Source organism: Triplophysa dalaica, chromosome 10 (genome assembly GCF_015846415.1).
Source record: "Triplophysa dalaica isolate WHDGS20190420 chromosome 10, ASM1584641v1, whole genome shotgun sequence".
Taxonomy (NCBI): domain Eukaryota; kingdom Metazoa; phylum Chordata; class Actinopteri; order Cypriniformes; family Nemacheilidae; genus Triplophysa; species Triplophysa dalaica.
This window is the reverse complement of record NC_079551.1, coordinates 17,314,986-17,333,246: the sequence shown is the minus strand read 5'-3', so window position 1 is coordinate 17,333,246 and position 18,261 is coordinate 17,314,986. Positions and strand designations below refer to the sequence as shown.

Here is an 18,261-nt window from a genome sequence, read left to right as displayed (position 1 = left end):
AACATGTTATTCAATTCTGATTTTTCCAAGCGATTTTATTAATATCCGCCTTTTGTCTTACTATAAGGCCGCCGAGTGGCATGACTTTCGTTATATGGACTTTGGAAATATTGGCGCGGTTTCACAGACAAGGTTTAAGGTTAGTCCCAGACTCAAAGGAGAAGTTCATTTATGATTATTCACTCTCATGTCATCCAAGATGTCCATATAGTCTTCTGTTTAACATTTGTAAAACATTTCAGGATTTAAGGTCCAAATTTCCATTTCTTCGCAGCTTTAAATGAAAAAACGAGGAATTCTTTTAGCGAAACGAAACATTCTAAAGCACTTATACCACATGAATGGAGAAGGGATGCTTCCTTATAGAACATGAAATAGTTACATTATATTAATATTCATGTGTCCATTTATGAGGAATATGTAGCGTTATGGATGTGACAATCCTGAAAATGACACATACCTGACAATGAAAAATCATGCACTTAAAATAAAACAAATGCTCAACAAATTTGAAGAGAGATCTCACATGGAGACATTTGAGCCACCAAATGATAAAATCTATGCTATTAACATAGTAAAAACCGCTGGTAAAAAACAATTTGTGCTAAGGTTGACATTTTCACGGAATTGCCCAGTAACATTGTTTTGTCTACCATAGTTGGGAAAATTACTTTATATAAATGTTGTTTTGTTGAACAGAAAATATGATATTTTGAAGAATGTAGGACAGCAAACAGTTCTGGGCACTTTTGACTACCATTGTCATTTTTCCTACAATGTTAGTCAATGCAGTCCAAGAACTGTTTGGTTACAAGCATTCATCCAAATATCTTTCTCTGTGTTGAACCAAACACAGACAGTTACAAAGGTTGGAAAAACTAGAGAGTGAGTGATTCATATCAGAATTGACATTTTGGGGTAAACCGTCCCTTTAATGTCTAATTATCTATGATTAATTAAGATGCTTAGGCATAATCTTTTAGGCAAAACATGCTTTGGTATTGACATTTTTAGACATTTAAGATAATAGGATATTTTTATGGTTGTTTTAAACTGTTTAAAACAGTTCAGTTCAGGTATCATTAAAAGTTTGGAAATAATTCAAAACATGTCCAACCCCATTTTTAAGGGCTAAAATTGACATTTGTACATACAAAAATGCAAGTATAAAAAAAATAGTTTGACATCTCGGAAACCACGATTTTCTGAACATTTCTGCAGCGTTGCACTTAGGTTGCTCCGCCCACATTGAATCATTAGTCATTATTCTCGTCCACATAAACATGCTAACTTTTAAACATTAGGTATATTCTGATATGCTGATATAGTCTCATCACCCAGACAAAGGGCTTGTCACTGGAAACTTGTAGCATTGTTTTTGATCAGGACTCATCTATACAGCAGCTAACTTTTGCTAAACCAACACTCTAATCTAATTTATCAGTCATTCTGGGATAGATTTTCGGACAGGCTTAAAGGTGTAATGAATTGGCCTAGTTTTTGTTTTATACTCTTAAGGTCTACTTATGAGATTTGCGTGTTTTTTTAATTAAAAAACATCATAATCAATAAGTAATCGGCTATTTTCTACCCGGGTTTTGATGCCGGCTCGACAAACACTCGGTTTTAATGTGGGTGCCACATTGGAGGTTTACTTAAGAATTGGAAGTTAACACCCACTGCTATGATTGGAGTTCTATATACTTCTGTGAATTTGGTTCGACACGTAAAGTTAGGTTACACATTATCCCTATTCGCATGGGATTAGTATTATCTGGGGACCTCGTGTGATTTAGAAATAACCTCCCTAAATCTGTATTTCATGCTGCGCATTCGCAAAGGGATAATTGAAGCCTGTGATTTTAAACAAATTTACTGACTTATTTCCCTAATGTGATGGCAAGGTTTAACGTATAGTTTGTATAGCCTCTAGTTGTATGGTGTTTAATTATATATGGCCGTACCTGTCAGCATTTGAGACCTGTGATCGCGAACCGGATAGATCACCGCGATCGCGGGACTCAAATGTAACGTGTTTCCATTAGGGATGCACAATAAATTATCAGCCATATCGGGGTCGGCCGAAAGATGGTCATTTTTAATGTTATCGCCAATACTAAAATGTATGCCGATATATTAAAGCTGATAAATCTAAAATCGTTTCATCTCTTTAAACTAATTCATCTGCACGCTGCTCGCAGTTAAAATAGAGTACAGTTCTTTCCGTTGTGATCGTTCACTTAGACTTGTTTGACATGTGGCTTTTGAAAAACATTTCTGGAAGAACATCTATAATTTGTTTTTTAAATATACCAGAAAAGTTTGGAGGTTAAAGAATCGTGTAAAATCTGTTTGGTACATGATTTTCAGGGGAAAAAATAGAAATTATGGTTACCTTGTTTTCCACGGTAAATGTTTTCAAATAAAACCAGTTGTCCACTTTTGGCTTCCATTTCAGTCTTCGGGAATTTTACATTAATATTTACATACAGTATATCGGCCAATATATCGGTTATCAAATTCCAATGTAAAGGAGTGATGATTAAATACACAATTTAAACCCTAGCTTTTGTTATATAAAAATATAAAACAGTGATTCTCAACTCTGGCCCACGAGATCCATTTTCCTGCCGAGTTTAGCCCCAACTCTGCTAAAACACCTGAAGAGACTAATCCGTGGCTACAGGAACAGATTGTTTGTCATATCGCACGCATTAAAGTACCGCGAGAACGATTCAAATCCGTACCGAGCAATCTGCACTTGAATCGCTATCGCGGTACTTAAGTGTCATACTCCGATTGCGCAGGGTCGCATTAAGTTGAACGCATCTATTCCTAAAGACCCTGATTAGCTTGTTTAGGTGTTTTATCAGAGTTGGGGCTAAACTCAGCAGGAAAATGGATCTTGCGGGGCACAGTTGAGGACCACTGATATAAATATAAAGCCTTGCCATCACATCCGGGAAATAAGTCAGTAAATTTGAGTAAAATCATGCCGTGCGATTGCGTCACTTGAAATACTGATGTGGGGAGGTCATTTATAAATCCCTGGAGGTCTCCAGATAATACTGATGCTGTACGAAAACTGTGAAGGGTGCTAATGTGTAACCTAACGTTAGCTTTCAACTAGCTCAGTGTTAAGAGCATTGCGTGTTGTGGGTTCAATCCCAGGGGATTGCAAATACCTATGTAAAATGTATAGGATAAACCCATGTAAGTTGCTTTGGATAAAAGCATCTGCCAAATGCCTAAATGTAAATGCATGTCTCTAACCATATTCACGGAAGGCTTCAACTACGCAAACTGCTATCACAGCGGCGGGCGTTAACTTATAAAGTCTTCAATGCTACGTTCTTTTTAACCAACTTAATTGTAAAACTCTAAAGGTGGATCTAGAGGGTTTGCTTTGTATAACTGGTGGTGTAAATGTCATTCTCCTCAAACAGGTGTCATTCATACACTTACAATCTGTTTGGATTCCTCCAAACACCTGTGAACGTAAAAAAAGTATATAACTGTTTTTAAGATTTGATATTAAACTGATAGTTCACCAAAGAATGATAAATCTCTCATGAATTTCTCAACCTGAAGTCATTCAACAACCGTAAGACATGTGTTAATCTTCAAAACACAAATGAAGTTTTCATTAAGTCCGGGAGCTTTCTGACCCCCACGGATAGCAACGCAACATACACTCAAAGCGCAAAAAGTTTATAAATATATAATTAAAATAGTACATGTGACTGGTTCAAACGTCCTGACGTAGAACGCCAGCTCCTGTGTCCACTCCATATGCATTCGTCATACATGCTAACTCCTCCATCAGCTCCGCATACACGCATTGTGACACCGGCTCCGGTGTCAGCTCCACAAGCCTGTGAAAGCCTTCTTACCTCGTGTTCCAAAAATGAAGACGATCTTACGGTTGTGGAATGACGGTGCGTAATTACTGAATTTTCAAGAATCTTCATTCTTTGGTGAACTAACCCTCCGGGACAGCTCATAAAAAAACACGCAAATGTAGTCAAAAACACATGTGACTACATTAAGTATTATTATACTAGGACTTGCTGTACACATTATACAGATTTGATAGTTGTGTTTCATAAATTTGTTTCTAGATTTTAACTAATTTCAGCATATTTACAACACTTAAATATATTCTAACCTGCCGCTGTTGAACTTCTTTGACGGCGTATTTCAAAACATGCTATCATCCGTATATTCCACCTCTTGCTTGTGCTTATTTTAAAAAGTAAAAATAAAGTAAAAATCGTCCAATGGGGTAAGAAAAATAAACTTAAAAATAAGTTTCAACTTATTTCAATAGACTTAACCATTAGCAAGTATTTTAGTTTTCAGACATTTGTACAGGAAATAAAGACAAAAACACAAAGTAAGAAATGAATTTCTTTGCAGTGCAGTTAAACGCACCGTGAAGAGCTGCTATGAGTCTGTGACAAACTTCTAAACATATTCACCATAAAGTTGTCTGAATACAAGTATTCAAAATGGATGCTAAAGCGTGTGAGGGTACAAACCGCATTACTTTATAAACGAACGCATGCTGAAGCAGGAGAACTGGTTTCTATACACTTTCGGCTCTTAAACCAAAAACTGAACATTAAAATGTTTACGTTCAAACACAGTACCTGCCTCCAGACATGAATCAATCAAATTACACGCCAACACGGCAGTTAATATAAAGAGGGCTATGTTCTCTGTATACTGAATTTATGGCTTAATAACATTTATACGACCTGTACATGCCATCTGACAGCTTTTAACACATTTGAGTGCTTAATGGCGAACCATGGCAAGAGGGATGCAAATATGTACCGTGCAAACCGCAAGGGTCACTAGAGCAATTCATGTGGTCAATGGCAGCTGCTAAACTGAGGTGTCCAAACTTGAGACATCACATACTTACATTTTGTTAAATGGTGTTGTGGACCTATAGTTTAGTCAGTGCAAGTTTAAATGGAATTGGTGACAACTTGTTGTGCTTCATGCACTGATAGAACTCAGTTTCATATTGCAACAAGTCATACGGAACTAAACCAGCTCAGATGTAAACACGGCGACGTTTAAGTATCATTTGCTGATCTTAAATAAGTGCCAAGCACAGACGATGATGATGACGATTTCATAACTAACACTTACACTGCAAAAAATGACTTTCTTGCTTAGTCTTTTTTTCTTGTTTTCCAATAAACATGTCTGCAAATTCTTGACTTAAGATGCATTTTCTTGTTTACAAAATCACTAAAGAAAATAAGTCTTGTTTTAAGCACAATTTCATTGAAAGTTCAACTTATTTTACTAAAAACAAGCAAAAAAATCTGCCAATGGAGTAAAACAAATAATCTTGAATTAAGGTTAACCTTCTTCTCCGTCACTCAATTCAAGATTATTTTTCTTACCCCATTAGAAGATTATTTTGCTTGTTTCAAGCTCAAATTCACTGAAATTTCATATTTTTTGACTTAAAACAAGACTTATTTTCTTAGGTCAGCTTGCACATCAAGAAATTTTCATCTTGATTAAAGAATGTTTTTACTGGAAAACAAGAAAAGAAGACTAAGTAAGAAAGTCATTTTTTTTCAGTGTACGAACTGATGCAATACATTGCATCTGTCAGTTTGACCATTCTCCAACACGTCAAAGTCGACGCACTTACGCAACAAACTTCTTTGGCGTATAGATGCAAAACAGAAAGTTGACTGTTGCATTAGTTGATATTAACAGACGTGATGCATTGCTACGTAAGATTGCATAATGCACATTTACACCCATGTCAGAAACAAACTACGCATGCTATGACGAGGAAGCATTTCTGCACTATTGCTTCGAAACTCTGTATCTAGTTTACCACCTAGAAGCCCCTCTATTCATAACATACGACTTGATAACTTCCCAAACAAGTATACGATGACAAAACATGCTATCTAGGTAACATCAGACAGTTTACTATGTTTTAAGACGCGGCCATGAAGTGAGTGCGTTGCGTAAAACTGCAACAGGGAGGCGGGCCGAGCGATTTCCGAGCTCGTTTGACAGTTACACGAGGCACGGTACATAAATGAGTGCTTTTTAAGAGTTTATTAGAGGGATGTTAGGCAGATTTGGATCGGGCCTGGTGGACTTTTACCTGGTGCGTCTTGAGCAGGTGCTGTCAGCTTGGCTCGCTTCGCGTTTGGCGGGCCAACATCGAGCACATTTTCAGCCATCGCGATGGTTGAAGAATCGCTCCTGGCCGGGTATTTTGAGGGGGGTTGTGGAAGTGAAGGATCCTTTCGTCGGAGAAAACAGATGTTACCTTACTTTTGAAAGACGTGGGGAGTGTGGAGCGGCTCGGCGGAGGATTTCTTCAAAAAAGCAGCAACAGCGCCCCGCGTCGCCACCACCATTCACCCCATGATAATCCAACACCCAACACCCACATTACCATCGTTATATTACCGAGAGAAAACGCCTCCTTTCCACGAATTCGACATAAAATCCTTATGAAAGTATCCACAGGAATCCGGGCGTCGTTAAATTTGCATCGGCACGCGATCCATTTTCTGACGTCTATTTTATCCGTGCAAAAAACCGTTTGGATCCGCGCGAAAATGCACGAGTGCATAAAAATGAGATAGTTTTGCAAGATGGTCCCCTCGGCGCTGTCTGTCCTCCAAAAGCGTCCGGTAAATATGAACTGGTCGGAGCGAGATACGCACGCAAGCGCCGCTCTGAAGGGGAAATCAGATATACGAGGGTTTTGTGGCCGACGAACACCGATTAAATCCAGGATTTTTCGCCAAAACTTCCTTCGCGTCGATTCAAAGGTGTCATTTTCGGCCGAAGGATGTCGTCAAACCTCGATTTGGGTGCTCCGCGTCCAAATATAAAAAATAGTGCTCTATCGAAATCCTGACTCCGAGCCGCGACAAGATGGCGGCTGTTGATTCCTTCGATACAAAAAGTTTTTTTTTCTTTTTCCAGATAGACGGAGAGAAGGGGGAGGGGGAGCGAGCGCGCGCAATCACGCCCCACGTCAAACCTACTGCGATGGCGCCGTACAGCCGCTGGGGGCAGCAGACGATCACAAATGAGCACGTTGCGCTCTGTCATTTACACTTTAATCTTTGTGTCATTCGCATTAAACTCGTGTATTAAATTATCTGGCGCATTTAAAACCTCGACAATAAAAACAAGTGCAATAGCAGAGATGTTTTGATATGCGGTACAGGGCTTATGGTGAATAATTTGACAGTTCCGAGAAGGTTAAATAGTTTGATCTCAAATGAAAAGTTGTTATTAAGCATATTATGTGCGTTTAAATTCGTAACACACAGTTCAGCAAACACATTCAATTAACAAACATGCGTCGCATCTTTTTGTACAAAGAAAACACACACAAAATTTGCAATCTTTTTTCATTGTTTCTCTACTGTCGAAATCTGGCACATGCACATGTATTATCAATTTTGAAAAATAAAAACAAAAACAATACATGATATGTACATACAAAGTGAGTGCACTTGTGCAAATTTATACAGATTATGCGTTTTTTGCATGAATATAATGGCTAATAAATCAATACCCGCTGTGTCTCATGCGCATAAAAACAAAATGATTGAAGAACATGTGCTGCTCTAAAGAAATAAATCAACATCCTGCCCACATTCCACAGCTCTGTCTTGTAGGTTCTCTACAAACTGCAAAAATTATTTGGTACACAAGCATATTCCCATATGGCACAAATGAAATAAAGCACAGTTTAATCATGTGAAGTCATATTTGAGGGCCCTTAACACTTTTAGCAGTTTTGTGCATTAGATTTACATTGTTAAGATGTCTTTTAACCAATTATTATATTTCTTTCAAACTGAATGTTGTAAAAATATGTGGTGATATTAATTACAAACAAGGATAGGTTGTTTTTCAAAGGGTCAACACATCGGAAAACCCAAAACGATTTAAACTCATTTAAAATAATGTAAGACAAGTTATAATTGACTGAGGCACTTTTTTTGGCTTTGATGCTCCCCATATCTAGAGGACTAAAGTAGGTGCGTGTTCCATTACAGTTAGCTTAAGTCGGGACTTTCAGCTCGAAGTGGCTCCCTTTCATAAATACGTTTTGATATTAGGCTCTGTGGCTGCAGGGGGATTCACACACAGCCCCTATAAATACAAAAGCATTTAATACAAAACCACATACTATGCACAAGAAATTATATTTCAATACTGTCAGCACTGGTCATCTGTAGCCAATGGAGTGATACAATAAGTCATAGGTGAATGTGTTGGCTGAAGAGCAGTGCACCAAAATACGCTCAACAAGAAAAATCCCTTTTCCATTACGAAAATTTAAAGATAAACAGTTTACAAGAAAAAAAGCTGGAATTATAATTCACATCAAAGAGGAAACAGTTATGATACAAAAACACGATATTGCAGGTGTTCTGAAAGTGGCATCAAAAGACGCCCTGATATTTCTGACACCAAAACCAGCTACCATCAACCTGGTATTACAAATAAAGACGATCCACCAAAAGGCACTGGATTTTTCCATTTTTTGAGAACAAACTAAAAATTGCTCTGTAAACAAATCTTGGAAAACTTCAATGATCCCTCCTCCAACCTCAGCTTATTCGTTAGACACGATGGCAGAGGACACCGTTCCAACTGGTTTGGACTAATGGAGGACCTGTTACATCTCTGCTTCCTCTGAAATGTGAGACGCATTGTAAAAATTCGATTTCAAATGAAAAGGCAACAAAAAAACAGGAAAACTTAAGTAAAATGTTGAGATTCTCTGGGCATGTCATTCTGTTCACATTTACAACAAACAAATCGGCCAAAACTCAAAAAGAGCTGCAGTCAAATTCCCAGCGCATACCAGACATATACTACAAGCATATTTCATTGCTGTGAAAAAATGGAATAAAATATAAATCTGTTGTTTTAAAGGTAAAATAAAATACAAATGTACTGAGAAACAGTGGCTGAAGCAAATTACACCAAACCTGCAAATATTTCTCAAAGTGCACAGTGACTGCACCATCAGAGCAGAACTTTCTTCTTCTCAAGGTCATGGAGTGATCAGGCATCACAAGTGTACGGTGATCGATAAAGACTAGGGTGATAACTAGGGGATTATCACAGTGAAAAATTGCAAGTTATTCTGAGTATTATTTCGATATGAACAAGTTTGAGGCACTGAATGAAGTTATCAATGCATTTTAAACTGTTTAACCAAGCACAGTATTTTTGGGCTGTCTGGTTTAAGGCCTCATTGGTTGGAGTTTAGCAGCTTTTTCTGCTGTTAAATATCATAAGTGCTTTGTTAATAGTTTGTCTCTGATTTCTCTACCACATCGGCTCAAAATGGGTATTTGTGCTTGTGATAAGAGAAAAACGGGCCTGTTCAAATTTATTAACAGTAAAAACACTAAATCAATAAGGCCTAACATTATTTGGTTACATCACAGTTCAATGGTTTCTGTATGCATAAATTCATATGGATTACGAATGGTGTATGTACGCAGTTTTTAATCGCCCTCCTGCTTTTCTCCTTATGTTGTGAATGAAGCAATTTTGCCTTGATAAAACGCTACATGGTTTGTTGCCAGATCAATATTAATATGGCCATTGTGAACGCAAGAGGTCCATCTAGCCCCATCTATCTTTTTTCTGTCTTTCTCGCTTCTTACCTTTATTTTGATATTTAACCTAAACTATAATACACAAATCTGTATCCATTTCTTCATGAGCAACTGGCACTTTTTCAAATATGTGTCTCGACGACAGAATAAAAAATACTGAAAGAAATGAATATTGCAAAATACATTACATCGTAAAACAGCCTTTCAACATCCACATTTTTCAAAAACCCATGCTGAATTATTTGTTCATATCTACGTATCTATCCTGAAGGCACTTTGCTCTTGATTAAAAAACAAACGAGAACTTGAGAAACATTAACTCTGCCCATTTCCCCTCCATTCTGTGCTACACTTGGATCCACACCCCAGATTCTTACCATTTTTCAATATTTAAGGAAACGTTTTAACACATACACTCAACAGAGGTTAAAATGCTGCTCGTTGTAACCCCATCAGTTGTGGTTGACAAAGCCCCTTGGAGGAATAAGAGCTTCGATATGAGCAGATGATTGGCTCTGGAGGAAGGAACACCGGTCAGCCGAGGTGAGGAGAAAATCGTAATCACTCTACAGCCCTGAGCTTTGTTCGCTCATCTGCTTCTTCTACCTGTAAAGGTGTCTCTGGTCTGGCTAATGGTGCGTACATTTGTGCTATTGACGGAGGTTGTGCACCAATTAGCGATGGTGCTTGAAAAGAACTCTCATAATTCCCTTGGAGCTCAGGGACAGGAAAACTGTCTTTAGTGTCTTGGTGGAACTCCTCTGTAATCTGAGATGGGCCTAATACACAGCCCTGAGGCACATTGTGGCCACCAATAGAGGCAACATTGGGAGAGGTTTTCAGAGGATTTAGTGGTGTAGACGTTGTTGTGTTGGGTTCTAAAAGCCCAGCGGCCTCATCCACCGGACCTTGAAATTCCAGGCTCTGCGTGGACCCCGTTCTGCTTTTGTTAAGTTTGGGGTACAGGTAAGTCCTCATCTGACCTTTACCCTTTACATTTACAGTGCCACGATAATCGAAGGCGTAGTTCATTCTGCTGAGAACGCAGTGGCTCTCTTCGCTAACCTGTATGCGGCACTCCACTCCCGTGCTGTCCATGCGGCTAGCGATGTTGACAGTGTCTCCCCATATGTCATACAGCAGTTTGGTTGTGCCAATGACACCGGCAGTTAAGGGGCCGTGGTTAAAGCCAATCCGTAGCTTGAACTTGAAGCCCAACATGTTCTTGTTAAAATCGTCCACCACACGCATCATTTCAAGGACAAAGTCAAAGAGGGCACGCAGGTGGGCGTGCGGATGCGCCTGCTCCTGGCACTGTTGCCCATTTAGCCCTGAAGCCGCCATGTAGGTAGCACCGATGGTTTTGATCTTCTCCACATTGGAGAATGCAGGCTTCCGCAGCAGTTCGTCAAAGTCTCCAATGAGTTCATTAAGTACACGGTAACACTCTTTTCCACCCTCGTAGCTTTCCTCGTAGAACTCGCTGAAGTTGACGATGCTTGCGAAGATAACCCCCACAATGTCGTGATTTTTGGAGTAACTCTGGTTTACCTTCAGCTGCTCCGAGACGTGGATGGGAATGATATTGCGTAGCAGCCAGTCAGCTTGATCTCGCAAGGTTTGGATCTTTATACGATGCTTGTCGGCCTCCACATTTCCGTGGTAGTGCAGACGGTAGCTGACCTCGAATTCCCGATTGGAGAACCAAATCAGCAGCAGCAGGAGGATGAATGACAGCACGGTCTCCGGGACGAGCAGGTCAAGCGCAGTGGATGCTACCACCAACCCACCTGCCTGAGTGGCACTCGAGTTACTAGTGTTCCTGGAGCCAAAGAAATGGGAAGCTCATCAGATTTTACGCAGCAGTGTTTCAAATTATACAGATTAACCATAACACAGCTGTAAAGAGACTTTGTAAAAGTTACACTCTTCAATGTAAGACGAGAAATGTTTGAAGATGTGAGAATATTTTTTAAAGAATGGCAACAATTGTAATATTATGCATTTAACAAGCGCTCTTATCTAAACTTTTATTTTATTTATGGTCTGTAAATTTGCTTTATGAAGAGCTCCTTGCTCAACTTTTTAAAGATGTGGTAACATGCGATTTCAAGCATTCTGACTTCTTTACAATATTAAACGTGCTGGCTTCCCATGCTTAACATAGTCAACTTGTTAAAAAACGAGATGGACATATGACGTAGTATTTCTATGCTCGATACACTCCCCACAGTTTTTATTTCATTATTTTTATACTCTGGTTCCCTGTGTCGTGACACGGATCCTATTCCATTTACTGGCCATTCTCCCAGAAAAGCACGACCACGTGTCATCCACCGAGCGAAAGAGCACACCCACGCGTTAGTGTGAGAGAAAGAGCATGTTCACTTGTCAACAAACAAGCATGAGAAAGAGCAGCAAGCCTATCAATGGCGCTTTACTCGGCTGAAGGAAGTTTAGCAGTGTTTGTTTGCTCACTGCATTTCGGCGATTTGTGTTATATAAACGGTGGATATAACGCTATATATGGAGATTGTTTGAAACTGATAGATGGCGCGGCCCCAGCGCTAAAAGATGCCAGATATAAACCGCACGTGGTAAGTCAAACTAAGTCAAATGTCTGTGTTTTGTTGGCAATCGGCATGTACATGCATAATGTAAACAACACGAAGGGATAATGCGATGATGTATGTTGTGTCATGCTGTAGTTCCGTCGCCCCTGCCTGCCGTCTTTTTCCAGAAATAATCGTACAGCTGTATCTCTCTTTTATAAATTTGATCAAACTTAATACTCTTCGAAGATATGAAGTATCCAATACTACTGTATAGATTCTCAAGATTAGAGTATTGAGATTGCAAGAAACTGCGTGTGTTACCTCATCTTTAAGCTACAGGAATGCTCGGTCAAAATGCTATTTCTTGGGTAGCAGTCAAAAAAACACTTACCCAAAAGACGTGAAGCTGTCAGTAGTGCTGAAAAAAAGACAGTTGTTATTATAAAAAATAATTTTCTACTGTAACTATATCATTCTGACAATCAGCATTCATGTTCATTGGTGCAGAGATGATTTTCAATTCATTGGCAGACTTGAACTGGAGATTGTGGGAATCAAGTAGCAAGTAGCGAGATGGTCAAAAAGTTACAAAATGGACAAACACAATCATGTTAACTATTAAATTAAAAGTTTACTATACAATTAACACTCACTCAATATATTTATAATCCTAAAGATTGTATAGGGCTAAGAATTATAAGTTAACAGACAACAAACAATGTAGATGTCTGACCTTGTCCTGATGGTGGCGCTGTAGAGCTGGACAAGCAAAGACAACCCAACTACAGTTGCCAGAGCAGAGCGCATCCAGAAACTCAGCTGGCAGAAGTTACAGTACTGAATAATAGCAATAATGAGAGCACAGCACAGGAACATGGTCACCTGAGGAAAAAAGTGGAGAAAAGAACAATAACGCGTTTACAAACTGTTTATATATAAAAATAATTCCTCATAGTCTTTCAATTAATAGGGGTCTATGAAAACTTCACTTAAAATATTTATATAAAACTTGCCTTATTTTCTTGTCAGTGCAGTACAATCAGATATATATATAATGTACACAATTTGTTGATGGTGGTTGACAAGGTAACCTCATTCTCACCTGGATGGGCAGCTCCAAACAGCACGCCAGGTGCGAGACGACGGAAACAGCAGGAAGTGACACAAGAACAGCCCCGATCGCGTGACGTGGGAGCCAGCCAGACACCATCTTCAGCAAAGACTGGATGCAGTTTTGTGTACGGTCCAGGTATAGGGTCATACTGTAGAAATGGAGAAATTGTAAACGTTTAGAAAGTACGGCTTTTCCTTTCATGACCTCTTCAAAAGTTCTCTTTGACTCCTCCACCATTCAACTAACCGGATAGACAGTACAAGAGCCACCAGCTCCAACAGAGCGGCGACGATCGCCAGACTGAGTGTGGTTGCGATTGGCGTACTCTTGGTAAAGAGAGGATACAGGAAGCAGGCGACCGTCAGGGCGAGGAAAACAGCGCAAGACAGCAAAACATCGAGAAGCGAACTGAACACAGGACTCGCAAATGTCTTCACTGGCAAGTGGTTCACCACCTGGAAGAAAAAGTCCACGGAACAGAACAGCTATTGATACTGCAGAGTGTAAAATAACCAGAAGAGGTCAGTGTAGGATATTTTATAAAATCTACAAGCCTCAAGTGTACTACAATAAATACTTGCTTTGGTTAGGGTGTGTATTTTCAATTTATTTGTGTAAAATACATCAAAACCTGACTTGAAGAAGAGGAAATTGTTGTAAGGTTTGAAAATTAGCATGGTTTCAATGGTTTCTGAGCTCTGTGTGTATGACCAAACATCAGTCAGCAATCCCCACAATGTAAACGTTGAATTACACATACTAAATGATGCTAATTTGCAAATGTATAAATGCAAAAAGGCTTCAGTGAGGTTATAAAAGTCATTATGCTTATTGGAAGACCCCGTAACATGTTTATGTGTTATTTATAATTATATACCTGCTCCTGGTAGCTGGTGCGATACGCTGACTCCAGAGGTTTCTTCAGGAAGTTCAAACTGAGCTTGTTAATGGGTGGCTTGTAGAAATAATCCTTCATCAAGCTGGTGCAGCGATTGAGAGTGAGAAAAAAAAATACAAACATGCATTAACAATTCAGACAGTTTTGTCGAATTATACATCATTGTTCCTTAGTACCATTACAGCACACATATATAAAAAGAATGCGGCCCATAGTATTCCACAATACACTTGTATCAGAATAAACAGCCCATCTTCTCACCTATCTTCCTTGATCACTTCCACAAAGTGCGCATCGCTCTTCTCCCGGAGGTTTTTGTAGTGTAGCGGGAGGATGGCCGAGTGGTCCAAGACAGAGCCTTCTGCGGCTAGACTTCCCACCCAGCTCCTGTCTTTCTCCTGGAGTGTGTTACACAGGGAGGACTGGCTGACTCTCACTGCCTCCTCACACAGAGGGCTCAGCAGCCCGTTTAGGGTTTTAGGACTATGGCCTGCAGGGAACTGTGGGATAGAAAGCAGGTGGTAAAATTGTATTTTCTGCTTAAAACTGCAGTACCACAACCAAAAAAATTCTCCACATTATAACCCATAGCATCACACAGTTAATCATGTGAAACAGGAGAGTTAGTGTGACTGGGTGGAGACCAGAACAAATTTGCATATTTATGGTTCGCAAATAGTTAACATTCAAACTTTATCAGAATATAAGATATTTTGAGACAAAACATTTAAAATTGATATTTTGATGAACAAAATTTAGTATGGGAGATTATCGAGTGCAAGGGACTTTAAATGAAAGTCCATGTCATGTTTAATGTGACAAATTAAAACTAAACTGTTTGGTTGTTTAATATGTTGAATGTTTGTCGGATGACGTACAAACAAAAAATTCAGATTTTACTCCGTGACTAAATCATTTGCATCAAGGACCACACTAAAAATGTAAGCCTTTAGTCATTGCAAAAAGGGGTGTTAAACAATTAATCGCATCCAGAATAAAAGTTTGTGTTCACGGGTACTATGCACATTTATTTTGTATTTCTAAACACATACACACATGTACAGTGCCCTCGACTAATATTGGCACCTTGGTAGACATGAGCAAAGGCGGCTGTAAAAATAAATCTGCATTGTTTCTCGTTTCGATCTTTTATTTAAAGCATCAAAAAATTCCAAAATAAGTAAAAGTAAAACAATTTGAAGTGGGAGAAATATCACATTGTGGAAAAAAGTTTTTCTCTGATACACCCTGGATACTAAAATTTGTTGAATTTTAGTATCAGAAAAAATAAAATAAATAAACTGCACACTTTCCCATTGAGATCCAAAGGGTTCAAATGTTCTTATTCGTATAATCTTTCAACTTTCACAATACGGGTGCACAATGTGTTTGAGGACACCCGAGCAGGGTTGTGTCATTACTGATGTTTACACAGTTCCAAGTGTGGAGATGGGTGCTTCTGTTGTGGCTCCATCACCACAAGTTGTTGGGACACTGATCAAGAAACAAATATTCTGCTCTCATGCAAAAATAAACTGCACCATATTAAATTCAACCACGACTATGACCATATGAAATTAATTTTTTTTTTGGCAGCAATAACAAGATAGCATTGGTGCAAACAGGGATACAAAAGTGCCCCATGTCCACAGTTAAATATACCAACAGATCATCATTGTTGTGGACCTCCTTTTATACCAGAGGTTCGGGACATCTTGTTCAGACACATCGCATCATGTTTTATATCAAATACCAACATATACAAAAATCAAAACCTGACTTGCATTGCTAGAAATATTATAATGGGTCATCAGCATGGTTCAAAACAAACATCCAAACCAACAAAAGTTGGCCACTGAACACAAAACCAAGATCCTGCATTAGCCATCCCAGTTCCCTGACCTGAACCCTATAGAAAATGAGTGGGATGAACTGAAGAATAGGGACCACCACCATTTGGAGGAAATTTTATTGAGGAATGGACTCTGAAGACTCTCAATGTATTCTCAAACCTCATCAGACGTAAAAGAAATCACTCAGAGCTGTTTTTCTTATAAATTGAGGTTTCAGAGTGTATTAAATACAAGGGTGCCAATAATTGTGGCCGACATGTATGGAAGAAAAATCTTTTTTCACAAAGTGATATTCCCTCTACCTCAAATTGTTCTCCTACAATGAAATGCTGGAATTTTGTAGATTTTAAAAATAAAAGATCAAAGCGAGCAGATTTTTTTTTTGCCTTCTTTACTCATATTTACCAAGGGTGCCAATAAAAGTTGAGTGCACTGTATATACTTAGGGAACATTTGCATGAATATATTTATATTTACACACAGTTAAAATTATTTATAAATATTTCATTATTTTTATATTTTTCTTAAATACATACTGTACATCTATGTGCATGCATTTGACAAAATTAATATGCACAGCGCACAGACATATATTATTATAAACACCAACTTTTATTCTTGACGTGAATAATCACAATTAATCATGAAACAGCCGTAAAAACTTTTTTTGCCAGCTTCCTTTTGGTTTTTATCAAACGTTTTCACCATACTGATAGCTCAAATGTCAATAGTTGGTGGTTTAAACACCCATGTGTGGTATCAATAGTTGGCCTATATATATGATATCTATGACCCCTTTTCAACAAACTGTAGGCCTAAAGGTTTATTTCACCCACTTGAATTCTCGTTCACCCACAGCGATCTCAAAATTTTACATTTGATTAAACGATCAAATTAAATTATTTGGATACAATGATTAACATTTCCTTATCGACATTGAGCCAACGCCTATGCTTTTACAGTGCCATTAGTGATCCTTGTTTGCCATTGGGTCTCGCTTTGCTTTTTGTACCTTGCTGCTGTTGGCCCAATGTTCATCCTGGCATCCGTTTTGAGCAGCATCATCTGCTATTGGATTCCCGCCGGCATCCACTGAGACGCTGCGGGCGATATATCCAGACTGTGGAGAGACGGTGATGAAATAGACATACCCTAAAATATCAGTGTCATTGTTTTGTCTCAAGCTGCACGCCAGTAGCGATTTTTCAAGGCAGATTCATGAAATCTATTTAGATGCTCCAATGTTTGCGCCCTTAAGAGTATAATAAGAGTACAATTTAAGGCATGCGTGTGTTTGGGAGGGAGTACCTTGTTGTGAGTGAAATGTTCTGCATTTCTGGAGTGTGCGAGATCTGGAGTCCGCATGTGGGGGGAAGGATTTAACAAGCTGACCTGCGAACAGCCGCACTGTGAGCCCATTTTTCGACCAGAGATCAGGTACGTCTTCAGACCTACAAACAACAGACATATCTTTAATCAAACATGCAAATGTTTCATATTTTACAAGTGAGATGGCTCTTAAAAATAGAGTGCACTCAAACAAAAAGAAAGTTTTCAATATACTGTTAAGTACACAGTGAATTGTGATTGGTCTTTCTTTACCAAGCATCCAAGATTACACCGTGTCTACACCTGACGCTACAAAATACATTAGAAAGGCATTAGAACCCGCTATAATTTCAAATATTGTCCACACTGGATGCGGCGCATCCAAATAAAGAACGAATATGACGGGAATACGAAACGAAAACGATTTATGCTAAATAAATAAAGGAATACGAAACGAAAACCATTTATGCTAAATAAATAAAGCGATACGAAACTAAAAAACGTTTACGTTAAATAAATAAGAAATGATTAAGAAAGGAATACAAAACGAAAAACGTCTATGATAAAAACAGTATCTCACAGCAGTGAGTACACCCCTCAAATATTTGATTATATTTGATTATATCTTTTCATGCGACAACACTGAAGAAATTACACTTTGCTACAATGTAAAGAGTGTAAAGCTTGGATAAATGTTTAAATTTGCTGTGCCCTCAAAATAACTCAACACACAACCATTAATGTCTAAACTGTTTGCAACAAAAGTAAGTACCACCCCTAAGTGAAATTGAGCCCAAAGTGTCAATATTTTGTGTGGCCACCATTATTTTCCAGCACTGCCTTAACCCTCTTGGGC

The 18,261-nt window shown here is 38.7% G+C and overlaps 2 protein-coding genes across 4 annotated transcripts in view; both read right to left on the bottom strand.

Moving 5' to 3' along the window:
- crebbpa (CREB binding protein a) overlaps nucleotides 1-7,279 on the bottom strand; it is a 38,518-nt gene extending 31,239 nt beyond the window's left edge. For 2 of the 3 annotated variants that reach the window (XM_056759732.1, XM_056759731.1), the window contains exon 1: nucleotides 6,152-7,279. In XM_056759732.1, coding sequence (XP_056615710.1) covers nucleotides 6,152-6,230 — 79 coding nt within the window. In that variant the 5' untranslated portion in view covers nucleotides 6,231-7,279. The remainder of the gene's footprint in view (nucleotides 1-6,151) is intronic. The other variant, XM_056759730.1, reaches the window with a different exon arrangement.
- A 124-nt stretch (nucleotides 7,280-7,403) lies between these two features.
- The window catches only part of adcy9 (adenylate cyclase 9), a 29,453-nt gene continuing 18,595 nt past the window's right edge, over nucleotides 7,404-18,261 (bottom strand). The window contains exons 2-10 of the mRNA XM_056759733.1: nucleotides 17,385-17,527; nucleotides 17,089-17,196; nucleotides 14,485-14,723; nucleotides 14,203-14,305; nucleotides 13,572-13,780; nucleotides 13,314-13,473; nucleotides 12,945-13,093; nucleotides 12,603-12,629; nucleotides 7,404-11,478 (exon numbers count right to left, since the gene is read on the bottom strand). Coding sequence (XP_056615711.1) covers nucleotides 10,218-11,478; nucleotides 12,603-12,629; nucleotides 12,945-13,093; nucleotides 13,314-13,473; nucleotides 13,572-13,780; nucleotides 14,203-14,305; nucleotides 14,485-14,723; nucleotides 17,089-17,196; nucleotides 17,385-17,527 — 2,399 coding nt within the window. The 3' untranslated portion in view covers nucleotides 7,404-10,217. The remainder of the gene's footprint in view (nucleotides 11,479-12,602; nucleotides 12,630-12,944; nucleotides 13,094-13,313; nucleotides 13,474-13,571; nucleotides 13,781-14,202; nucleotides 14,306-14,484; nucleotides 14,724-17,088; nucleotides 17,197-17,384; nucleotides 17,528-18,261) is intronic.